Source organism: Archocentrus centrarchus, chromosome 5, assembly GCF_007364275.1.
Source record: "Archocentrus centrarchus isolate MPI-CPG fArcCen1 chromosome 5, fArcCen1, whole genome shotgun sequence".
NCBI classification, from domain to species: domain Eukaryota; kingdom Metazoa; phylum Chordata; class Actinopteri; order Cichliformes; family Cichlidae; genus Archocentrus; species Archocentrus centrarchus.
This window is the reverse complement of record NC_044350.1, coordinates 22,791,706-22,814,452: the sequence shown is the minus strand read 5'-3', so window position 1 is coordinate 22,814,452 and position 22,747 is coordinate 22,791,706. Positions and strand designations below refer to the sequence as shown.

General features: G+C 41.4%; 2 protein-coding genes across 4 annotated transcripts in view; one reads left to right on the top strand and one right to left on the bottom strand.

The window, feature by feature from the left end:
• Window positions 1-18,405, top strand: part of megf6b (multiple EGF-like-domains 6b) — a 59,762-nt gene extending 41,357 nt beyond the window's left edge. The window contains 31 exon segments of the mRNA XM_030729164.1: window positions 33-155; window positions 612-734; window positions 883-1,020; window positions 2,304-2,426; window positions 2,619-2,741; window positions 4,934-5,104; window positions 5,621-5,752; window positions 5,871-5,999; window positions 6,124-6,252; window positions 6,398-6,532; window positions 6,891-7,025; window positions 7,133-7,258; window positions 7,346-7,477; window positions 7,798-7,926; window positions 8,054-8,185; window positions 9,210-9,338; window positions 9,433-9,561; window positions 9,902-10,030; window positions 10,121-10,249; window positions 11,463-11,591; window positions 11,737-11,865; window positions 12,287-12,415; window positions 12,534-12,665; window positions 12,760-12,888; window positions 12,984-13,112; window positions 14,115-14,243; window positions 14,391-14,519; window positions 15,429-15,557; window positions 15,677-15,805; window positions 17,108-17,236; window positions 17,566-18,405. Of these exon segments, the coding sequence (XP_030585024.1) occupies window positions 33-155; window positions 612-734; window positions 883-1,020; window positions 2,304-2,426; window positions 2,619-2,741; window positions 4,934-5,104; window positions 5,621-5,752; window positions 5,871-5,999; window positions 6,124-6,252; window positions 6,398-6,532; window positions 6,891-7,025; window positions 7,133-7,258; window positions 7,346-7,477; window positions 7,798-7,926; window positions 8,054-8,185; window positions 9,210-9,338; window positions 9,433-9,561; window positions 9,902-10,030; window positions 10,121-10,249; window positions 11,463-11,591; window positions 11,737-11,865; window positions 12,287-12,415; window positions 12,534-12,665; window positions 12,760-12,888; window positions 12,984-13,112; window positions 14,115-14,243; window positions 14,391-14,519; window positions 15,429-15,557; window positions 15,677-15,805; window positions 17,108-17,236; window positions 17,566-17,630 (3,983 nt within the window). The 3' untranslated portion in view covers window positions 17,631-18,405.
• Window positions 18,406-20,008: 1,603 nt separating this feature from the next.
• The window catches only part of kcnab2a (potassium voltage-gated channel subfamily A regulatory beta subunit 2a), a 103,272-nt gene continuing 100,533 nt past the window's right edge, over window positions 20,009-22,747 (bottom strand). For all 3 annotated transcript variants that reach the window (XM_030728733.1, XM_030728734.1, XM_030728732.1), the window contains one exon: window positions 20,009-22,327. In XM_030728733.1, the coding sequence (XP_030584593.1) occupies window positions 22,238-22,327 (90 nt within the window). In that variant the 3' untranslated portion in view covers window positions 20,009-22,237. The remainder of the gene's footprint in view (window positions 22,328-22,747) is intronic.

Here is a 22,747-nt window from a genome sequence, read left to right as displayed (position 1 = left end):
TGTGTATGAGCGCTGGCTTTTTTGTGTTACAGTGCAGGATCCCTGTGGAGATCAGAATGGAGGATGTATGCATGAGTGTCGGGCTGATGGTGGCAAGGCCCACTGTGATTGTAAAGCTGGCTACAACCCTAGCTGATGATGGAAAACCTGTGAAGGTAAACTGACCAGTAGTGGTATAGGTAGCTGAGAGGAAACTGAGTGCTGACAGAAACTGGTTTACTAAATAACATAAATGCATTTTTGTCAGAAGTCAAGATTGGAGATGGAAAATATTATTATTTTAATAATATTATTTAATTCAGTTGCTAATAAAGATGTAGTGCCATGAGCTACTAAATGTTCCCTGGTGGTTAAATAGTTTCATCAACTGATGTTTTCAAGATCAAGTTTCATACATGATGTAGGTGTAAAAGATTTTTTTTTTTTTTTTTTTTTAAGTATTTAAAGAAAAACATACTGTCAGCATCGAGCAACAATGACCTTGAAGCGTGTAAAAGTGATTGGAATCATTTTTACGAACTGAGGGAAATGGAATAGATTTGTAGGAAGTGCACATGCAAGCCAGATGTATTTCCTCCTAAAATTCAATCTGTTTTTTCATTTTCCTCCAGATATTGATGAGTGTGAGACAGAAGAAGGCAACTGCGCTCATGGCTGCCACAACACTCTGGGCTCTTATGTCTGTGTTTGCAACGCTGCCTATGAGCTGGGATCTGATGGAAAGCAGTGTTACAGTCAGTTTAAATCCTCGTTTAAATTCCCCCCAGCAACCCTGAATTGGATAATTAGAAGTGGATGGATGGATGGATGGATGGAGGATGGATGGATGGATGGTTGGATATTTTTATTAACACACCTTCATTATCTTATTGTGTATTGAAGGAATTGAGATGGAAATCGTGAACAGCTGTGAGAACAACAATGGTGGATGTTCACATCACTGCCAGCATTCAACCAGCGGGCCTGTCTGCACTTGTAACCATGGTTACACGCTAGATAATGATCTTAAGACCTGCATTGGTAAGACAGTGTGATACAGTCACACACACACACACACACACACAACACACACACACACACACACACACACACACACACACACACACACACATATATATAAACAGTTGCTCTAAATTAACAGTACTGGCAATTAACAAAATCATTTTTTGATGTTTCTGTAATGGTTAACCAATAACTATGCACAAGCTCTTTTATCAAAATGATGTTTTTAATGTTAAAACATCATTTTTGTTGTTAACCATGAATTCTCAACTTCTCAGTTTCACAAAAAAGCAGAAAAAAAATAGTAAAGCCTATGACAGTTATTTACTTGTATTCCTAAACAGAAAAATTAGTTTAGTGGTTTAATGTAACGCTTCATTAATTTCTGACTTCTCAGAGAAGACCGTTGTGCCGCCTCAAATTTGAGCATAAAAACAGGAATTCTGTTTATTTTGCCCAATAAACAACAATATAAATTTTAGTTTTAAACAAATTTTGACTGATTTCTAAAGTCTTTGTGTTTTCTTGTTTTTGTGACAGGTGGTCCAATATATTTATTAAGCAGTGTATATATTAAACTTATCGATAGGCAACATTTTTCCAAAATTTTTGTTAAACTTCTCTATTATATTATTACTCTTACATCATTTACACTGTTGAGACCTAAACCAACAAACACCCAATATTCTGTTTATTTGAAACAGCAGTATGAAACTGTCAGTGTTAATCTTCATCATTCAGCATAACTGTAATGTGAATCAACTCTTTACTAGCAATAACAGAACGTTTTAAACTTCATGATTTATGGCAATGCTGTGACTTAAACTGAATTAAAACTAATGCGGTCGGCTTGCTACAATGAAGAAAATGATGAGAAGATGTGTGATAACTATAATTGCAGATAAGCATAAATAGTCATTTTTGCATTTACTGGAGACAACGGCACAGTTGGCATAGAAGATCACATACAATAAAATTAGGGAAAAAAAGAGAAGTGAGAGACTTCAAAGAGCTCTGAAGGGCTTTTTCCCCCACTCTAATAGAAAAATGCACTTATGGTCAGGAGGTAAAAGAGTATTTTTGGAAATAGAACTTAATATTTGCTCGTACAAGCCAGGGTTTGCAAAGAAGGGTGCACATTTCAGTTCACTCCCATTAACTTCCAGTTGTAATTTTAACCTTAATTGGCTGTTAAGCCCACACAGTTTAAATTACCTCATAAATTTTCTCTCATGCAGCACGGAAGCATATCGCTGCAGTTGGATCATAATTTTTGTCTTCCCTTTTGTTGCGTTTGGCAGATGTTGACGAGTGTGGAGAGCAGGTCTCCTGTTGCGAGCAGGACTGCACCAACTACCCCGGGGGTTATGAATGCTACTGCTCTGCAGGATACAGACTCAACTCAGATGGCTGTAGTTGTGATGGTACATAATGTTTAACCTTCACAATCATGGATGGCACTCACTTTTATATGAGACAGACTATTTAATCTGCTGAATTTGGAAGGAAAGTTCAGTTTGACACACACAATGTTGCCTTTGTTTTAGTGAGCACCATCAGTGGCCTTTCTCAGTTTTTCCTTTTGACGTATTTAATTCTGTGTCTGTGTTGTTTAGATGTCGACGAGTGTCTGGCTGCTCACGGTGGTTGTGATCACACATGCCAGAACAGCGCCGGTTCCTTCCAGTGTTACTGCCGTCGGGGTTTCCGTTTGGATGAGGACCGGCATTCTTGCATTCGTGAGTATCAGCAATCATGTGTAAGCGCGTGGGCGAGTGGGAATCACACCAAAAACATTCCAGTGGAAAACCTGGCAAACTGACACTGTTGTGCCACAAAAGTCATTTAGACAAAAACTTTAAAAAGGGAGAATATGAAAAATGGAAATGTCAAGCTAGGAAAATGTAATCTACATGCTGTTACAAGGAAATTCAAGTTTATCTGGCAAAGTGATAGTATATAAACAAACATTAACGAGCCAGCTTCAAATTTGATGGCAAAACTGGATGAATCAGTGGGATGCTGGGACTGCCAGTAAATTAGAGTGGCAGTAGCATTGTCCTGTTTTGAGTTAAGTGTGAGAAACCCAAATCAAGCATTAGTTAAGGCAGGCCACAAGGTCAAGCTCAGACACAATCCTGGCAGATCAGCTGATCTCACTGCCAGTCCACATCAGCTGATGACTCAGCTGATACCCTTCTATGCATCCATTTGGCAAATCTTATATGGACCGCACTGTTGTACTTCAGTCAGCGTCTTTCCAACCCACACCAACCCCCCCCAGCTCTTCCAGTACAGACATGTTTTTTTCATATCTGTATTGGGGGTCCTGCTGTGACTCTCCCTGCCTCTGGCTGGTTTGGAGGTCTCAGAACAGAGCCATACAACATAAATTACTGCAGACAGAAATAACAATGTTCTTTTGATTATAGTGAAGTAGACCAGCTTTTGTTGTATAACCACCATTGTGCTTTATAGACATACTGTATATTAGTTGTGCCAATGATAAGTGTCACCTTTTACAATAATAACATTACTGACGTCAGCATATTTTTATGTGCTCCAGCTTTTCCATTTTTTAACATACCATCACTTTTGCTCCAAGTAAACTTTCAAATTGGCTAAAGTGCACTTGGAATTGTCAAAGAATTTATTTCCATATGCAGTAATGGATCCCCGTGGAGTTAACTGTAAACAGAGCCTGTGTTTTGTAATCTTGTGGTCTAACAAACATGCTCGATGCATTTACTTTGTCATAAAACATTTGCAAAGTTATTCTTTCATAAAAGATTGACATCTGCATTGTTTACATCCAAGATCATCAGCAGCTGATTTTGTTCCACTTGTGTGTGTTTCTGCATGCATTAACTGTGGTCAGTTGAATAATATTAAACAGTCAGGAGCATACACTCACTGGCCACTTTGTTAGGTACATCTGTTCAACTGATCATTAACATAAATAGCTAGACGGCTTGTTGAAGTTCAAACCAAGCATCAGAATGAGGAAGAAAGATGATTTAAGAGACTTTGAACGTGGCATGGTTGTTGATACCACATGGGCTGATCTGAGCATTTCAGAAAATACTGGGATTTTCCTGCACAACCATCTCTAGAGTACAGAGAATGGTCCAAAAAAAGAGAAAATATCCACTGAGCTGCAGCTCTCTGGGTGAAAATGCCTTGTTGATGCCAGATATCAGAGGAGAATGGCCAGAACGCTTCAAGTCGATAGGAAGGCAACAATAACAATATCAGCTTGTTACAACCAAGGTATGCAGAAGAACATCTCTGAGCATCTTGAAGCAGATGGGTTACAGCAGCAGAGACCACACCAGGTATAACTCCTGTCAGCTGAGAATGGAACACTGACTGGAAAAACATCGCCTGGTCTAATGAGCCTCGATTTCTGCTGTGACATTCGGATGGTAATTCGAATCCAGTAGAGCACCTGTGGGACGTGGAACAGGAGATTCACATCAAGGCTGTGCAGCCCACAAGTCTGCAGCAACTGTGTGATGCTATCATGTCAATATGGACCAAAATCTCTGAGGAATGTTTCCAGCACCTTGTTGAATTTATGCTATGAAGAACTTAATAGCATAAATTCAACCTGATAGCAAGATGTACCTAACAAAGTGTCCGGTGAGAGTGTGAGTCACTCACATTCAAAAGCATATGTATGTGCATCCTTAAACATGCATGAGACAAACAAAAACAGGCCATTTGCTGCCCTCTTCTCAGCATTGTGTATAATCATGCCACCACAAGCAGTTTTACCTACATAAATGCCAACTGCACAAAAATTAAAGATTCTTGAAGATATTGTAGTAAAAATCATGGATTTCTCACCCCTTATTTTGAAGATGCAATGATATGAAACCTATGATGTTGGTATATTTTGTGTAATTTACTTTTTTTCCTCTCACTGCAGCACTAGATGATGCAGTCGAGACCCTGTCCAGCGGAGGCTCCATTGAGCTGCCTCTTGTTCGCCCCCAGCTCACCTTGCTGCAGGACTACGGCCAACCCCTGGAGCGCTTTGACAACTATGAAGATGATGAAGGGGAGCTGAGAGCTGAGAGTAACCTGGCAGAGAAATTTGGTGAGTTTCCTCTCAAACCCCTATTGATTTATTATCATTAATGGTAAATCTGCATCTGATTATAATGTTCCCATGAAGCTGTCCGACAGACTTATTCAGTGATGGCAGGAACACATCGTGCAATGGGGCTAATTATTTTGCTTCATGCTTTCAGAGTGTTCGTACATCCTAATAAAGTACCACAATTTCTCTGGCAGGCATGTTGAGGGTTATATGGTCTGGCAGCTGCTCTGAGTCTGAAGCAGGAAGTCGGAGGCTCCGCTTTGTGTCATCCAAACTTGACCAAAGAACATGTTGAACATGCAATCTAACATAACTGAAAGCTGAAGGAGTAACACCTGCAAATATTTAAATGTATGATGCTGCAGTCCCAGTGGAATGCTTTCATTTATTACATTTGTGGTTTGGAGTTGGCGCGCTGTTAAAAATGTTTCTGAAGGTCAAATATCCTGAAAAACACGCATTTATATTAAAATGTAATCAGCATAAATTAAAGCTGAGTTCTTGTGTTTTCAGTGTGTTTGGATGACACTTTCGGCAGTGACTGCAGTTTGACGTGTGACGACTGTTCTAACGGAGGAAAATGTAATCCGTGGAAAAATGGCTGCGATTGCCCCGACGGGTGGACAGGCATTATCTGCAACCAGAGTGAGCACTGACCCAACAAACACTGACCTTCCTTACACACACAAACACCTGTGTATACCTGTCAGTCTTGACTGTTTCAGCAGTGATGGACTTTTTTTTTTCTTTTTCAACCTCACAGCATGTGCAGAGGGATATTTTGGTAAAAACTGCTCCTTCCCATGCAAGTGTAAAAATGGTGCCAGCTGTGATCCTGTCAGTGGAAGCTGCCGCTGTCCTCCTGGTGTGAGTGGAGACCTGTGCCAGGATGGTGAGATGCTTCTCTTTGTGTTTTATCTTTCACTGAAAGCAGTTTTTCTTGTTAAAATATCATCTAATTATCTCAGAGGTACACTGGCTATCTTGCGTTTACTGAAAAGTATTTTTGGGTTCAGGCTGTCCTAAAGGCTTCTTTGGGAAGCAGTGCAACAAGAAGTGTAACTGTGCCAATAACGGACGTTGCCACCGTACCTACGGAGCGTGCCTTTGTGATCCCGGACTCTATGGACGCTTCTGTCACCTCAGTGAGTCCCACTGCTTACACATCAACAGCTTTTAATCTCTTACTTCATGTCAAGAGCTACAGATTATAAAAACAATAAAAGTCAGACCCACTCTTATTTTCACTATCACTTCAAGTATCTGTGATTCCTTCATTTTAACCACCAGCATGTCCCAAGTGGACTTTCGGACCCGGCTGCTCTGAAGACTGTCAGTGTGATCAGCAGAACACTGTCGAGTGTCACCGGCGCTATGGCACCTGCGTCTGTAAGGCTGGTTACACTGGTAACATCTGCAAGGAAGGTGAGTGCAGGGTCAAAAAGCACAAGCTGTGTTCTTCTTTTTATCTGTAGTCTTACTGTTTATAAGAACTACACAAATACAAAACCCAGAAACAACATTAAGGACAACACACACCCCCAACACAGCCTGTTGACATGTCTGCTCTCATGTAGACACTATTCTTAATTAATATGTCAGTTAGCAGTATCCTTTACTCTCAATGCCATTTTCACACATGCACCTGGCCCTTGAACTTTACCCTGAAGACCTGTATGTAAAAATTACATGGTTTGAAATCATACTGTGTAATTGAACGTCTTAATAAAACTGGGAGGGGAGGGTGATGCTGTCATATTAAAGTGGTCTCTGTTGTCTCTAGAATGCAAACCAGGTACTTACGGAGCCGGCTGTGAAAAGAAGTGTGCCTGTCCGTCTGGAGTGTCGTGTCATCATGTGACTGGAGAGTGCCAACAGCAGTGCCCTCCTGGTCGTCATGGGGAGAACTGCGATCAAGGCAGACTTTGATTTTGCATGCTTTAAGGATTATTTGTAGGGTTTTTTTTGTTTTTTTTTTTTGTTGTCCTGTGTTGACATGAATCCTTTCCATGTATCCTCTGTCAGACTGTCCAGAGGGAAGGTTTGGACTTGGCTGTGTTCACTCTTGTAACTGCACTGGTGCACCATGTGATAAAGTGACAGGACAATGTCAGTGCCCAGCAGGCACATCAGGAAACCACTGTGAAAACTGTGAGTGCTGGCAATTAAAAAAAATGAACAACTGACTAAACCTACATGATAAAAGTCATAAAAGAATGTTCATGATTACCTTTGCAGTGTGTCTGGAGGGTTTCTGGGGTCCAGGCTGTGCCGAAACCTGCCCAGTTTGTGAGAATGGCGGCATATGTGATAAACACAACGGTTCATGTAACTGTCAATCAGGATTCATGGGAAGGCTCTGCCAAAACTGTGAGTAACAGCATTTTTGGGAAAGTTTCTGTAGCAACAGGCACTAAACAGTCAACCAGATGAGACGGGTGGCAGCACTGTGGAAGGTTAAAATAGTGCAGTTTGGATGTGAAGCCATATTTTCACTGGGAAGAAGAAATATAATTCCACTTCCACTAACTGCTGGCTCTTCAAGACTCACTTCAAGACTTCACTCATGGCTGAATCGCAGTGCAGAAATGTCATGGGAACTTGGTGCTTTTTTCATGTGGTCAGGTGGAGGTGGCTGTGGTAGATTAGTCTTGAAGTTTTTTATTTATTCATTTTTTTCTTTCACGCAGCATGCCCAAGTGGACGTTTTGGTCAGAAATGCCAGATGAAGTGCATCTGCGAGAACAACGCTCGCTGTGATCCAGTGAGTGGGCGGTGCACCTGCCCTCCTGGCTGGACTGGGCACAACTGCAGGAAAGGTATCATACTGCAGAGTATGAGCAATCACTGCTGACCTTATCTAAAGTGTGCCATAAAACCTGAGGAGATGTATGTGGAAAAAAAACTCCACAACAAATTGAGCTTATCTATATGACTGTGTTGCAGCCTGTGATGCGGGACACTGGGGGGCCGACTGTTCAGAAACCTGCGACTGCAGAAACGGAGACGGAAGCTGTGATGCTGTGACAGGACAGTGCAACTGCGAAGCTGGTTTCACTGGAACACGCTGTCATGAAAGTATGTTATTATGTGTTTGTGCTGCAGCTTACAGTGGTCGTCCTACCTTGGTGTTAACTTAAAAAGTGTACCTTTTTAAGTTAAGAGTATCTTCTTTTATTTTTATCAAAAGAGATAGAAGATTAAAAACTGCGAGTTTCCAATTAGTCTTGCACACTGTTCACTGGAAGTGATCATCAATATTCTGGACACTACACACCAAACAAGAGAACAAGAAGTGAGTTATAGGAATATAATTAGGAATATTGAAAGAATCACCTCTTTGTAGGACTTGACCTGTGAAAATGTGGGAACATTATTGTTTTTTCCTGAGATGGAAAAAATATATAATATTTTTATAATATTATATGTATTATCTGACCTCTGCTAGCCTCTGTACCACTGTGTACTATCATCTTGCCTCGCTGTAAGAAGGTCCCAGGATTGAAGACACCGACCAGCTGGGGCCTTTCTGTTTGGATTATCTCTCAAAAAACATGCATGTTAGGGTAACTGGTAATTCCAAATCAGCCAGGTGTGAATGTGAGCAATGAATAGTTGTCTTTCGCTGTGATAGACTGGTGATCTGTTAACGGGTGTACCCTGCCTCTCACCCTGTGACAGCTATGATAGGCTCCAGCCCCCCTGTGACCCTGAATTGGGGTCATGGATGGATTATTTTTGACTCCTGCATATTTCAAGGAGCTTTAATGCCAGCTAAACACAATTAGGAGGGTGATTATTAATATATATATATATATATATATATATATATATATATATATATATATATATAATTTTGAAACAAAAACTAAGTGAATAACATGATGCTTACAGTGTTGTCTTTGAAAAAAAAAATAGCTTCATTGTTTATCATTCTATGTGGCGCTCGTTTGCGATGCCTCTAGAAGACACCAAAGTAAAATTCTGAAATATTACAAATGACTTTTTTATATTTACTTTTTACATTGTATTGCACGGCAGTCTTCATTATAAAACACCCTTGTGTTTTTCTGTAACTGTGCTGTATGTGATGTTCCTTCAGAGTGCCCAGCAGGTATGTTTGGTCTTGGGTGCCGCCATCGGTGTCAGTGTGACAACAATGCATTGTGTGACCATGTGAGTGGAGCTTGTACCTGCCAGCGGGGATGGACGGGGACCTTCTGCGAAAAGCGTAAGAGAAGCTGCTTGATCGTAAAGCCAAATTCTCCTACTTAGTATGCATGTGTGCTAGTAACAGACATTCTTTGCATGTCTGCGCGTTGCAGCATGTCCTCAGGGTTTCTACGGTTTGGACTGTCAGGAGAAGTGTTTGTGTCAAAATGGCGCGAGCTGTGATCATGTCAGCGGTGTTTGTTCCTGCCCTGCTGGTTGGATCGGCCTGTTCTGCAACCTCAGTGAGTAACCACAGAAAAAAATTCAATTAACAGATGCAGTCCAGTGTTGTTTAAAAAAAAAAAAGGTGAAATCAAAGGCTCAGATTGTTTGTATCATGACATCTGCTGGAGCTTCATATGAAGTGAGGACACCTTTCAGACGCTGATTCACAGTAGAACAAAAATACGCTTGGTTTCAGAGTTATTTGGGAAAACCCAGCAGCCCCGTCACACATGAGAAAGTACCAACTTGATGTTCCCCATGCTGAAGCCTGTATTATTTACCAGATACTGGAATTTCCACTTTTGATCAGCAGAGTTCATCAGGAGGTAATGATATTGTTTGTCTCTCCCATGGCAGCATGCCCAGCTGGTTTCTATGGGGAAGGATGTAATCGAACCTGTGGCTGCCGTAACGATGGCATCTGCCACCCGGCCAGTGGGCATTGTGTGTGCACGCCAGGGTGGACCGGACCCAGCTGCACAAAAGGCGAGTTTATGCAACAGAGAAAAGTGATCACCTGTACGACAAGTAAAGAAGAGGTCACAGGGTGGTTTTGACTACTTTTTTTTCTCTCAGAGTGCCCTGCTGGGTTTTATGGAGCAGACTGTCAGCAGCGCTGCGTGTGCCAGAATGGAGCCGCCTGTAATAAGACCAACGGAAAATGTGCATGCGCCAGTGGCTGGACAGGCACAGCCTGTGAACTGGGTAAGATTGAGGGATGGTGTGAGTAAGAGTTTCCATGTGTTACCACTAAACCACTCTCAGATTGATCAGGGGGGTAAAAATGATTTACTGATATTGAAATCTGAAAAATGCTAACATAAATCCAACGAGATTGAGGCAATTTATCTAAACAATTACATTTGTAGGTAAAACTGAAAAATGAGCATGCTCAAAATGTTATAAATAATCCGTCACTGTGCAGGAAAATGCTTCACATGTCCAACTGTCCTCCCTTGTTTTACTCTCTATGGCCATCCTCATGATTGTGTTTCCAGATTGGAGTATTTTCCTTTTTGGATACTAGTTATTTGTACTGATAAGGATGATGGTCAGAGCTATAAAAACACACAAAACCCTTAATTGATTTACCAACATCAGGATCTCCTACAGATCTATAAGAATATATTCATACCTCTGTTTTTAATACCAGCTGGAGCAGAAGATGAGACTGTAATTCAGGAATATCTGTTTTTCTGTAGCTATAATGTGATCATTCGACATACGTGTACCTGTATAGATTTTCATGTGCTAATTCAGCCCCATCTTGTTCCAAACCAACAAGTTAAGCCAAAGAGACGTCTAATAATGATGTTGGTTAGTCACAACAGAAAGGCAGAAGAATAAAATCACCTGAACCCTGAAGTAAACATTTAAAACAGTGGCCTGTGGTTGTTTTACTTTGCTCAGGAAATGCATCAGTCTGAGTTTAATTTGCTGCCTTAGCTCATTTGTTTTTGCCTGAAGTCTAGTTATTTGCTGGCAGCGAGTGCGTTTCTGCACCGCAGACTGTGCCGCTCTGTAAAAGTTTCAGTCGACCCAGCGATGACATTCCAGCTCCTTCTCCCTCTGAGCTCCACATTACACAGTATCCTCCCTCTGTGCCTGTTACAACCTTTCCCCATCAAGCTGTGCCAGGCTCAGCCCCCTCTTTATGCTCAGGAAACCTCTAATCCTGTCGCTGGAATGTCTTCACCTTCCAAGCTCTGTGGCTGCTACCTCTGATTGCCAACACCGTGCTCAGTCCAATTATAAAATGTTGGGGTGGGGTGGGGTGTCATTTTGCACTCCTCAGCAGAAATGTGACAGTGGAAGTTCCCTTTTTGTATGCAGTTCAAATCAAGATGTCTCTGTTCTTTCTCTTCTCCTGTCTCACTTGTGTGTGTCTGCCTGTGCGCGCTGCTCTGTGTTTACACAGAATGTGTAGCAGGCCGATTTGGGGCGGACTGCCAGCAGCAGTGTGAATGTGAGAACAGCGGCCAGTGTGACAGACGGACCGGACGGTGCAGCTGCAGCGCCGGGTGGATCGGAGAGCGCTGTGAGAAAGGTGAGCCTGTGGGTGAAAACTAACTCACCTATAGAAATTTTGACGTCATGGAGAAGTGCTGCACTGTGGAAATTGTGCCACTCTGATGGGAGTTCTGTGGGGTTTTGTTAATTATAGCCTCTCATTTGCACATTTTTCTGCCCAGCATGTGATGTCGGACTGTTTGGCGTCGGCTGCCGGGAGCGATGCCACTGTCTGCACGGAGCTTCATGCCACCATGCCACCGGAGAGTGCCAGTGTCTGCCAGGGTGGAGAGGAAAAGCCTGTGACAAAGGTATAAAACTGCAATTAAGAAGGATTTTGTGCTCTTGCAACCTCTAGAGGACAGAGCTTGTACTGTTTCAATAATAAACCTTTCTAAATTTTCAATCCTCTACATGCATTGGCAGGATAAGAGAAAAACTCAAGATTTTGGATCAAGCCCCGTGAATATTATAATTAATCATAATTTTTTTTGCATGTTTCCATTTTCTCCAAGCTGAACCTGTGTATGTTTATACCTTTATTTAATTGCTTATTAAATATAAAGCACATTGGTTTTATTCCAGTCTATTGTGTTATTCCTAATTGCATGAGTGTTTGCTCCTCTGTCACTCCCTGTTGACCTTTTTTTTTTTCTGTTTTCATTATTGAAAAGTTTAAATGTGACATGTAGAACTAAATATCTGATTTAGTTTTCCCTCTGCATCCTGCAGCATGTTTGCCAGGTACATATGGAAAGGGCTGCTTGCAGCGCTGCAACTGTGCACAGGGCACATCCTGCCATCACATCTCTGGAGAGTGCGGCTGTCCTCCCGGATTCACTGGCAACGGCTGTGAACAGAGTGAGCTCTCCAAGACTAACTTTTCCTGCTAAATCTGCTAAAGACACATTTCTGGAGCCTCAGAAAGCACAAATGTCTGTAAGCACATTGTATATTAATGATTCTTTCCCTTTATTAGCTTGTCTGCCTGGAACCTTTGGGCACAACTGTAACCAGGTCTGTCAGTGCTCTGAGACAAATCAGCTCTGCCACCCGGTGTCTGGATCATGTTACTGCGCTCCAGGTTTTTATGGCCCCAAATGTAACCAAAGTATGCATAAACAGCATTGTCATAAATAAACATTAAACCAAGATAGTAGGTTAAAGCAAATAAAATAATTCAACTCTTTGTTATTCATATTTAGTCTGCAGAGAGGGTCATTATGGTCCAAACTGTGAAAGAGAGTGCCAGTGTGAAAACGGAGGGAAGTGCACTCCTTCCACTGGAGCCTGTGAATGCCCAGCTGGATTTATAGGACCACGCTGCAACATCAGTGAGTCTGTCTCAAACTCTGACAATGACAGTGAGTAAATTAAAGAGTGTTACAGTGTAGGGTGAAAAGTGTGTGATGTGTCCTTGTGGTGACAGCGTGTCCGACTGGGCATTATGGTGTCGACTGTGCCCGGGTGGCAGTGTGTAGAGATGGAGCCCAGAATGACCCGGTCACCGGTCGATGCGTGTGCACCCCTGGACGCAGAGGAGAGGACTGTGGAAATGGTTAGCTTTCATTATTGCTGATACGTTTGTGTTGTGTGGCTTGCGAGCTTGTTAACAACATCAGATCTCTGAAAAGAGGTCATCCAGTCATGTTGAAGTCCTCTACAGTTTTCCATTCATGTGATAGTGAATGTGTAAGCTGTTTTTCATACATTTCAGAAAAAGATATGCAAATTATGAAATATGATATTATATATCCAACTGTAAATAATAGAAAAGAGGTGCAACAAGAGACTGGAATATATAATTATATAGAAAGGCTGAGTCACTATGAAAGACTACGTAGGCGAGAGTTTGTGCCTTTCATCATCTACAGTACATAATTTCATGAACATATTCAGAGAATCTGAAGAAGTCTCTGTAAATACAGGGACAAAGCAGAAAACTAATATTACCACTAATAATACCACCTGAGGTGGCACCACTTTAAAAACAAGAACACCACTGAAATCTACTGCTAGCACCACATCTTAATTCTGCAAATGCAACCGTGCAAACAATAAATATAAACAAGATGCAGAAGGCTGCATTGTCTCCACCTCATTTAAGGCAGAGTGAGCCAAAGTGAAAAATTCTCATGCGTCCTGATTAATTCAAATTTGAAATTCTTTTTTTTAAATCATGATCGTTACATCCTTCAGTCTGATGAAGAAAGACACCGTCCTTATTGTCCAGCATTGGTGATGATATGTGGGGGAGTTTTAGTATGCATAGCATGGGATGATGTCTTTTTCAGAGAAGGCTCTGCTTATTTCAGCGTCACACTGCCGAGCCCCATTCTGCACGTTAGAGGAGTATGAATCCATATTTGCTGCCACACATTGAAAACATGTCACATTATGAGTTGAGAATACGACAGGAGGCCCCAAATTGTTGATTAGCTGTAATTCCATATGATGAGCAAGCATAGGAACATCATTGTGCTTTCAGAACTACAGCATGTTATGACAATTCTGCCTGGATGTTCTCTTGAGTTTAATTTGAGTGCGTGTTTGGCCTCAGGCTGCCCCCCGGGCTGGTTTGGGGCAGAATGTGTCCAACGGTGTAACTGCAGTAATGGAGGAGTGTGCGACTCTGTGACCGGCAACTGTACCTGTGGCCTGGGCTGGACTGGTGCACACTGCAACATCGGTGACAACCTACTCTTTTTTTTTAATATACATCTTGTATTTGTTGCAGCTGTCCATTACTGTATGTTTGATTTGTTGTAACATGTTGAAATCATGTAATCAAGTGTCATGGCGAGTCATGTCTTCTGTTTTGTTCTTCTTGTCCCAGAATGTCCGGCGGGAAGATTTGGTGCCAACTGCCAGCTGAAGTGTAGCTGTCAAAATAATGGTACTTGTGACAGAGTGATGGGGACGTGTCAGTGCGGACCAGGCTACTATGGACATCTGTGTGAACACAGTGAGAACTGGACAGACACACACATACACACGCACGCAAAGAATGACCTCCATTGTTGTTCAAAAACACGAGTAAGTCATTGTAATTCCACAACAAACACGGACACTACAGCAACGCCCTGGTGCTGTAAATTCTTTTTATATTTCTTTTAGTGCTCACAGTTGATGAAGATTTGCATGAAGTTAAGGCTGTGCAAGAGATTGCAGCATTTGTAGTGAAGAAGAATTTACAAGGTTATCCACATGAAGCATCTCAACAGTTCTGAAGGTCCTTTAAAACATGATGAGATGTATCATTCATGCCAATACAGAGATGTGACAGTGTGACAAATCTGTGTAAAATCCTCAAGTTTAACCTTCAAAGCTGTTTGTTCAAGATGGAGAGTTAAAAAAAAAATCTGGTGCTGTGACTCATCCACTGTTCAGTTTATAAGCTTGGGGAAAATATTTAGGATTTTATAAAAGTGTGAGTATATACATTTTATGTCATTTGATATTCTCAAAGAAATCATCCTTTAAATATCCATCCATCCATCAAGAGACATGCACATATTTTATTTAACAAAATAAGCTAAATTTCTTACATAATTGTTTCCATACAATTATTGTAGGGTCTTTACCTTACAATATAAAGCAACTTGAGGTGACCGTAATTTGACACTATATAAATAAAATTGAATTGAATACAAGCACTGTGCAAAGTTGGGAAAGTTTTTGATTTAATCTGAACACACTGAAGGTTGATATTTGTACAGATTTGTATCTCCTTCAAATCAGAGCAGAGCGTTTGTACTCTACTCTCAAAGCTTCCCTTTAGAGGTGTCGGATTTAAACATTTATTAATTAATGCACAACAGCCTTTAAACCTTAAAGGTCAACTTTTATTCCCCCCCCCCCCCCCCCTCATTAGCCTGCCCTCCTGGTTTCCACGGCCCGCTGTGTCAGATGCAGTGCGACTGTATGAACGGTGCCCCCTGTCACCCAGTGTCGGGTCAGTGTATCTGTCCTCCGGGATATCACGGAGCCCACTGTCACAGAGGTCAGTCCAATCAGCTTTCCCCAATGAAATAAAAGAATCACTGGCATGTTTTTGTCTTATTCTCTTAAAAAAAACAAAAAGAAAAGAAAAGTATTTCATGTTCTCAATCCTTCACTCAGCGTGCAAACAGGGTCGCTACGGTCAAGACTGCGCTCAGATCTGTGACTGTGAAGACGACACTCAGTGTGATCCCGTGTCAGGAAGATGCCGCTGCTCCTCAGGGAAGACTGGACCCAGATGTGACATTGGTAATCTCCCACACATTTTTTTCTTAAAACTTTGAGAACATGCAGCCATTTAAACTGTACACATACACCCCCCCCCATTAGTGAAACACTTTCAGCTTATGTGCCTTCTTTACAGTGGCTTCAGCAATGATGAGTTATGCGACAGAGATGTGGGGGAGATTTATAGACACTGCTGCTATGAGGAATCAACTACACTACATTTGTTCAACAGGAACACATGTATGCTGAGTTGGTGGAGGGAATGATGAAACTCTTGGAGGGCAAGAGTGGTGCTGAATTGTCAGTACCATTGGCTAATTCTGCAACTTAGACCCTAACCCAAATTGAGAGGATGTGTTCGGTATATGACTTGAAGAGAGTGAGTGTGACAGAGTGCAGCAGCTGGCCTGAACTAGCTCGCAGGCTTCGCTCCGTCAGTGGAAGAAGGAAGCATTCATGTGCTTAAAGAAAAGCAGCAAACCTTATTAGATTATTAGATAAATGCGTGGTAGAAAATATCATGTAAAATCTATTTTTAGTAAATACTTCAATGCCTAAAAGTGACTTCTGTAATAATACAGTGCCCAGCTACAGTTAACAGCAGATTAGAATATGAAAAGACAAAATCAGTTAAATATTCATAATTAAAATACCACATGTATCAAAAATGGTAAATATGCATACAAACAGTGTACTGGACATTCCCTGTATTGTACTGAATATTTTTGGATCAGTGTAAAAAAAAAAAAAAAGAACAAACTGCGTGACATCAAAGCAAAAGAACCATTTTTTCCCCTCATAGTTTGACCTCAAATTCAAATGTAAAGCAAAGAGATGTGAAGTCAGCAGATGACTATTTTGCTGAATTGTCTCAAATTTATTCTTTATTAAAATTTTATAGTTCTTTTCTACTCAATTTGGACACTCAAAGCACTTTCTTACTACAAGCCTCATTCACACAAGCACTTTCTTCTATGCCTAAGAGCTTTGGCTAACATTCATACACACTCGCACTCTGCTGGATGCACTGGGGGCAACTTGCCCAAGGACATTTGACACACAGACTAGGGGAAATGCGACTCAAACCACTGACCTTCTGATTAATAGAAGATCCACTCTACTTGAGTAAACGTAGCTGGTTACTTTCACAAATCTACTCAGTGAAGTGTGAAAAATCAAACAAAGGCAAGCAATCTTTAGACTGACTAAAGCATGTTAGACAGGAGGAGGTGTTGGTGGCCAGCCCGCCACTTTAATTGTGCACTCACCATTTTGTAGTTTTATTAAATTGCTTTTATTTCTCTTTTCACTGTTTGGTATCAGACTGCAGAGAGAATCATTACGGGCCTGACTGCTCAGAGACCTGCGAGTGTGAGAACAGGGCACAGTGTGACCGTCGCAATGGCCGCTGCAGCTGCGTGCACAGCTGGATTGGACCGTTTTGTCTGGAAGGTACAGCAGTGGCTAACACACACACACGCATGTACACTCACTCCCTGCCATGTTAACACTTACGTCATGAAAATATCCACACGGAGAGCAGGTGATGGCCTCCGCTCGCCCTCAAGTGGGAATAGAAGTGACATATCTGCTGACCTCGGTGAAATGGGAGTAAATAACTAGTGTAAGTGCTGACAGTGTTAAGTTACCGTCTGTGAGGGGCAGAGCTGCAGAGGCTGCACTTTCCGCTTGTGTGTTTTTTTTTTTTTCTTCCCTGATCAAATGTGAACGTTGTGCATTTGCTGAGCTGGACTCACAGCTCTTTGTGTCCGTCACCTCAGGTGGACCTCCGCGCCTCACCTATGGGAGCAGCTCAGGATACTCACAAGACGACAACTCATTATAGCAGCTCCATCTATCTGGAAAACTCAACTGGGACAGAAGTTTTAACTGAAGTGACTCAAGTGGGTGAAAGCTTATGACAGGAACCTGTAGCAGCTGGGAGATTCATGGAAGTGGACACACTAATGAGAACTGAAGTTCTATGTTTGCATCAGTCTGGATGACTTTTTTTTTTTGTGCCAAAGTCTCCTTTTAACTGTTTGAGCTGAACTGTCACTGGCAGGTTGTCATTTCCAAACCTGAACATAAGCTGCCTTTTAATCTTCAGGATAAGCATTTTTCCTCAAAAACTACTTCCAGAGTGCAGCGTCAGGAGGTGGTGGTCAGGTTTGCTGCACTTTCAGTACATTGTGCACAATAGGTTTGCCCTCAAAATACAGCAGATGGTACTGTATATAAAATTATTCTCTAATTTTGTAAAGATGCTGGTGATGTTATTGAATATGATGCAGTTTGTATTTCATTGCTATGAAGTTGTTTTCAATCTATACAATATGAAGTATGACCCTTGGGTAAATGGTGCTATGATGCTTTACTGTACAGAGCAACAAAGATTATAATGATCCTACGAGCTTTATGCTACATCACAGTAAAACATGCTCCTGATGACTACATATGCTGTAATGATATAATTTTAAAGTTCAGTGTAAACAACTTCAGATCATTTGCATCTTCTTCAGGATTTTTTTTTTGTATAAATTGCTTCATATTTATATTTTAAAGTCAAACATGCATCTTTTTGACTGGATAAAAGAGTCTTTGAAGCTCTAACAAATCCAAACACGTTATGAATAAAGATGCAAACATAAAAACAGACACAAGTTTGTTTTTTTTTTAACCATTCTTATTTTATCATTATTTCATTTTCACTGAAGATCATAGCTGTACATCCTGTCTAAATCTCAGATTCAAGCACAGTGCAGATAGCAACGCCTGCAAAATGAAATTAAAATGAAAAAAAGGCAAAGGTGATCACAACCAGAAATATATACAAAGGTCAAAGTATATACAGGAGATACCAGGCTCTCAATACATCGTCTTCAGAGTGACTTCCGCACACTGTTGCATTTGAGCATCATAATGCACACACAACACAAAGATTGCTTCTTTTTGTCAGTCTTCAAATCAATACAATACCGATAGGAAAAATGCAGCATGATGACAAAAATAAAAACAGTTCTCTTAATTCTCTCTACTGCATTAAAGGCAAGAACATAAAAATATATTCTCTGTATAACCTAGAACCTTCTGTAAAATAAGCTCTATCCATCTGTGGGTCTGTTTCATTTGTCAACTAGTTATTAACATGTTAGACCAGCAAATATGATGAAACTAGGACCTCTTAAAGCATTAATTCCTCCTACATGGGTGAGGGCACCAGACAAATACACACAATCTTCTAAAGTTTCATTTATTTCTACGATGTGCGTGAACCTCGTTACAACACTGTCGAGCAGCTCAGCACGCTGAGATATAATTCTGATGGCCAAACAAAATGCACAGCGATAAAGTTCAAAGGAAAAGTTGGACATGTTTGGGAAATGCGTCTGCTGATGTTACAACAATGAATCAAGCTGGGTCAGCTTAGCACGAAGACTGGAAACAGGCAAACAGCTTTTCTAAACTTTTCTCATAAAAAATAAATGTAGAATTGATAAAATAATCCATTCACAACTCAAAACACCTTAAACATAATTGGTTTGCCTTATTTAGTATGAATGTGCAAATTAGTCCCTGTCTAATTCCACCACTGCACCCTCACTTGGGTTATTTGCCACATGGGAGGAGAGGGAGCGCAGCCACACCGCCAAAGGAACAAGCAACAAGCTGTCCTTGACTCAGGTAACAGTCTTGTCACTTCACCTGTCTCCCCTCTCCTCTGCTCCACTCCGTGTGTCTGGTAAACCAGCGGAGCAGAGATGGACCCACACAGATGGTGAAACACAGCACAGGACGAGACTCGACTGCGCTCTCAGCTGATAATGTGTTCCTAATGTAAATAAACCAGGTTCCCAACTGAGAGCCTGACAAGTTATCCCTAACAATATCTCAATCAGACTGTCATTGGTAAACACATATGAACAAAAAAAAAAAACTATGCCTACCATTATCTGTAAATCTTACTAATCAATGCCTAAATATAATGAGTACAGAAGAGAAAATCTGCCATCGTAATTTCTTCTGGTTTCCAGTCCGTGTGCTAAGCTAGTGGTAAATATGAGTTCAGTATCAGTCTTCTTTTTGTAATTCTGGGCAAGAAAGCACATTTCCCAAACTGTCACACTCTACCTTTTAAGTCTCAGACTTGTTCTCCGCTCCCTGCAGATGGAAATATTAAGACACAGGAACTCCACAGACAAATGAACAAAATGTTCTTTTTTCTTTAAATTCTGAGAAAACAGCTTCGGCTTGTGCCTGTTTTTATTTACTCAGACATACAAGAGACACGGCAAATCAAACATATTCAGGGATCAACTAATACAACAGCACGGGATTAGTTTATTGTCCCCCAATCCCTCACATTCGGACACACACACACACACGCAGACACACAAAAAGCCAGATCAACAGCAGAGTTGTTAAATTGCTTTGCTGATGTTTAGGAGTAATACTCACGCAGACTGTAAAACCTCATCCACACTTTCCCACACAATGACGTTCACTTTAATTTATCCCCTCCACTCCAGCTGAGCTGCTTCATCTCATTCGTGCCATTCACACTAATATAAGTTACCTTAATCTGCACTTGTTTTTTTTTTTCTTCTAAGAATCAACAGTTTATCAGCTGTTAGTAAAGACTGGTTATCTACACGTGTTAGTAAGCTGGAAAAGCATCACCTTGTTTGTCCCGTAGGTACTGTAGGCTGAGTGAAGAGGGTCCATGCTTAGAGGATGTAACATGCTTTCCACTTGTGCTTTAATCACAGTAAGAGAGCACCCAAAGGACAAAGAATGATACAGGGTGTTGTCAAAATGTCTGCAATAATACTTCTGACGTGTCTCAGGCTGTCTGCCACCCGAAACAAACCTTACCGATCCTAAAGCACTTAGTTGTACTACGCATTCTGTATATGAAGGACATATTTGATAACTAGTATAACAGCTTGGTCAAGTAAAGATATATATGGAGTAAAGTCCATACCATAGATAGATTACAAGCTGGACAGCACATGCGTCAAGATGATTTCTATAATCTTGCAGGAAGTTGTTGTCTAAAAGAGATGAAGAAGATCTTTGGCTCAAGCCACGCTAAAGTGTCCACACATGAAAGAAAGACAGATGACTAAATACAACCTCCTGACTTTGTGCACGCCAACACACGACTGAAACCACCTGCTCCGTTCCCTGAGCTGCTGTCACTCACTGATTAGCTGGACACATGACTCCTTCCTCCCAGTCAGGGAGCAGCAAACACCACTTCCACCAGTCAGCGGTCCCCTGGGACATGTGACTAGTACAAAGAGGAAGCCATTAAGCTGCTCGTCTACAAGCCCAAAGCACAGTTTAATGAAACTGTAAATAAGGCAAAATTCTTGAACTTAATTTGATTGAGGAGAGGTTTCCATGAAATGTGGAGTCTGAGAAAGCGAGATCAGTGGCTGGGTAGCACAGTGAAGCAGGGAGCTGCGTTTGATTTAACACAACTGCAGTTCCTACTGTTAGGGATGAATAAACTGCTCATTTCTTCAGTGACACGCAAGTTGCCCAGACACATCAGCCTAGGCTCCTAAACTCCATCGTGCCAGGTGGTTCACTGGTCAGGATGGACGAACTTCGTTCCTCCTCATCCTCCAAGTCCTGATGAATTCAGAACCAGACGGCGGGAGCATCAGAGCTTTAGGCTGGACAAACGCACTGCCAGTGAAGACACCGAGGGAGGATGATGAGAGGGAATTATCAAGAGGTGATGCAATTCTATAGTGCAATGTTTGTAAGATAAGACTGTTACTAATACTCATCCTCTCTCCTCTTTGAAACTACCCTCCAACACCTTTCCTGACAGTACTAAAGTGCTGATTAAAGCCCACGAGGAGGCTCTGGTAATGTCAACAACACAAACTTTCAGAGAAATCTTGACGGATTTGTACAGTACACAGGTGCTTGTAAACAGAACGTCCAAACAACAAATGCATGGCTATGGTACATGTGCAACAGTAGTTCTCATGTATTCATAGAGTATGAACTTCATCTTCCTTTTAGTTGTATTCGGTTTTAGAAAAAGAAAAAAGAAAAAAAAAAGAAATCTGGCTGCTAAGCAAGCGTGTGCTTATTTTTTTATAAATGTATTTTTCTCTATAGTTTTAAAATATGTTCAGCTGAATTGAATGTATAACTAATTTAAATATGAGCGCATATCCCTAACCTTTCTTTTCCATGTTTGTCTTTCTTTGTCAATCCTGTCCTTTCCAGTGGAGGTGACTGTATTTTTTCCCCCTTTTCTTATCTTATCCCTGTAACTCTAAATGAGGTGCCCTGCGTGGCCTTGGTGTGGCCAGACTCATGCGCCAGGGTCTCACTCAGTAAAAGCTCAAGCAAACAGAGGATCAGGCAAAGGTGGGGCACTGCAGCTGCAGGCCAGGTGCAGCCCTGCCGGGCGGGCCGTGCCGCACGTTAGGAGCGGTAGTCCTTTTTACTGTACGGCTTGTTCCCCAAGATGCTGTCCACCTCGTGCGTGATGGACGACGACAACTTTGGAAGAACCTGTGACAGGACAGAGAAACACGAGGTGAACATACTGCAGTTACCACAAGAAATTGCAGCAGTTTCACATCACAACCTCTAGATGTTGCTGAAGGGAGACTCAAGAGGTTATCAAGTTTTCTCTAAGTTTCAGACGGCAACATCCAGCTCCAAAAAAAAACAAAAATGCTCCATTAATGAATGTCCTGCTACCCTGAACACAAGTAAAAACAATATTTACAACAATGCAGTGAAATTACTATGTTAAAATATGCCATTATGAGCACTTCATTGGGTACACCTTGCTAGTACCAGGCTGGACCCCGTTTTTGCCTTTAGAGCTTCCTTAATTCTTCTTGGTACAGATTCAACAAGGTGCTGGAAACATCCCTCAGAGATTTTGGTCCATATTGACATGACAGCATCACACAGTTGCTGCAA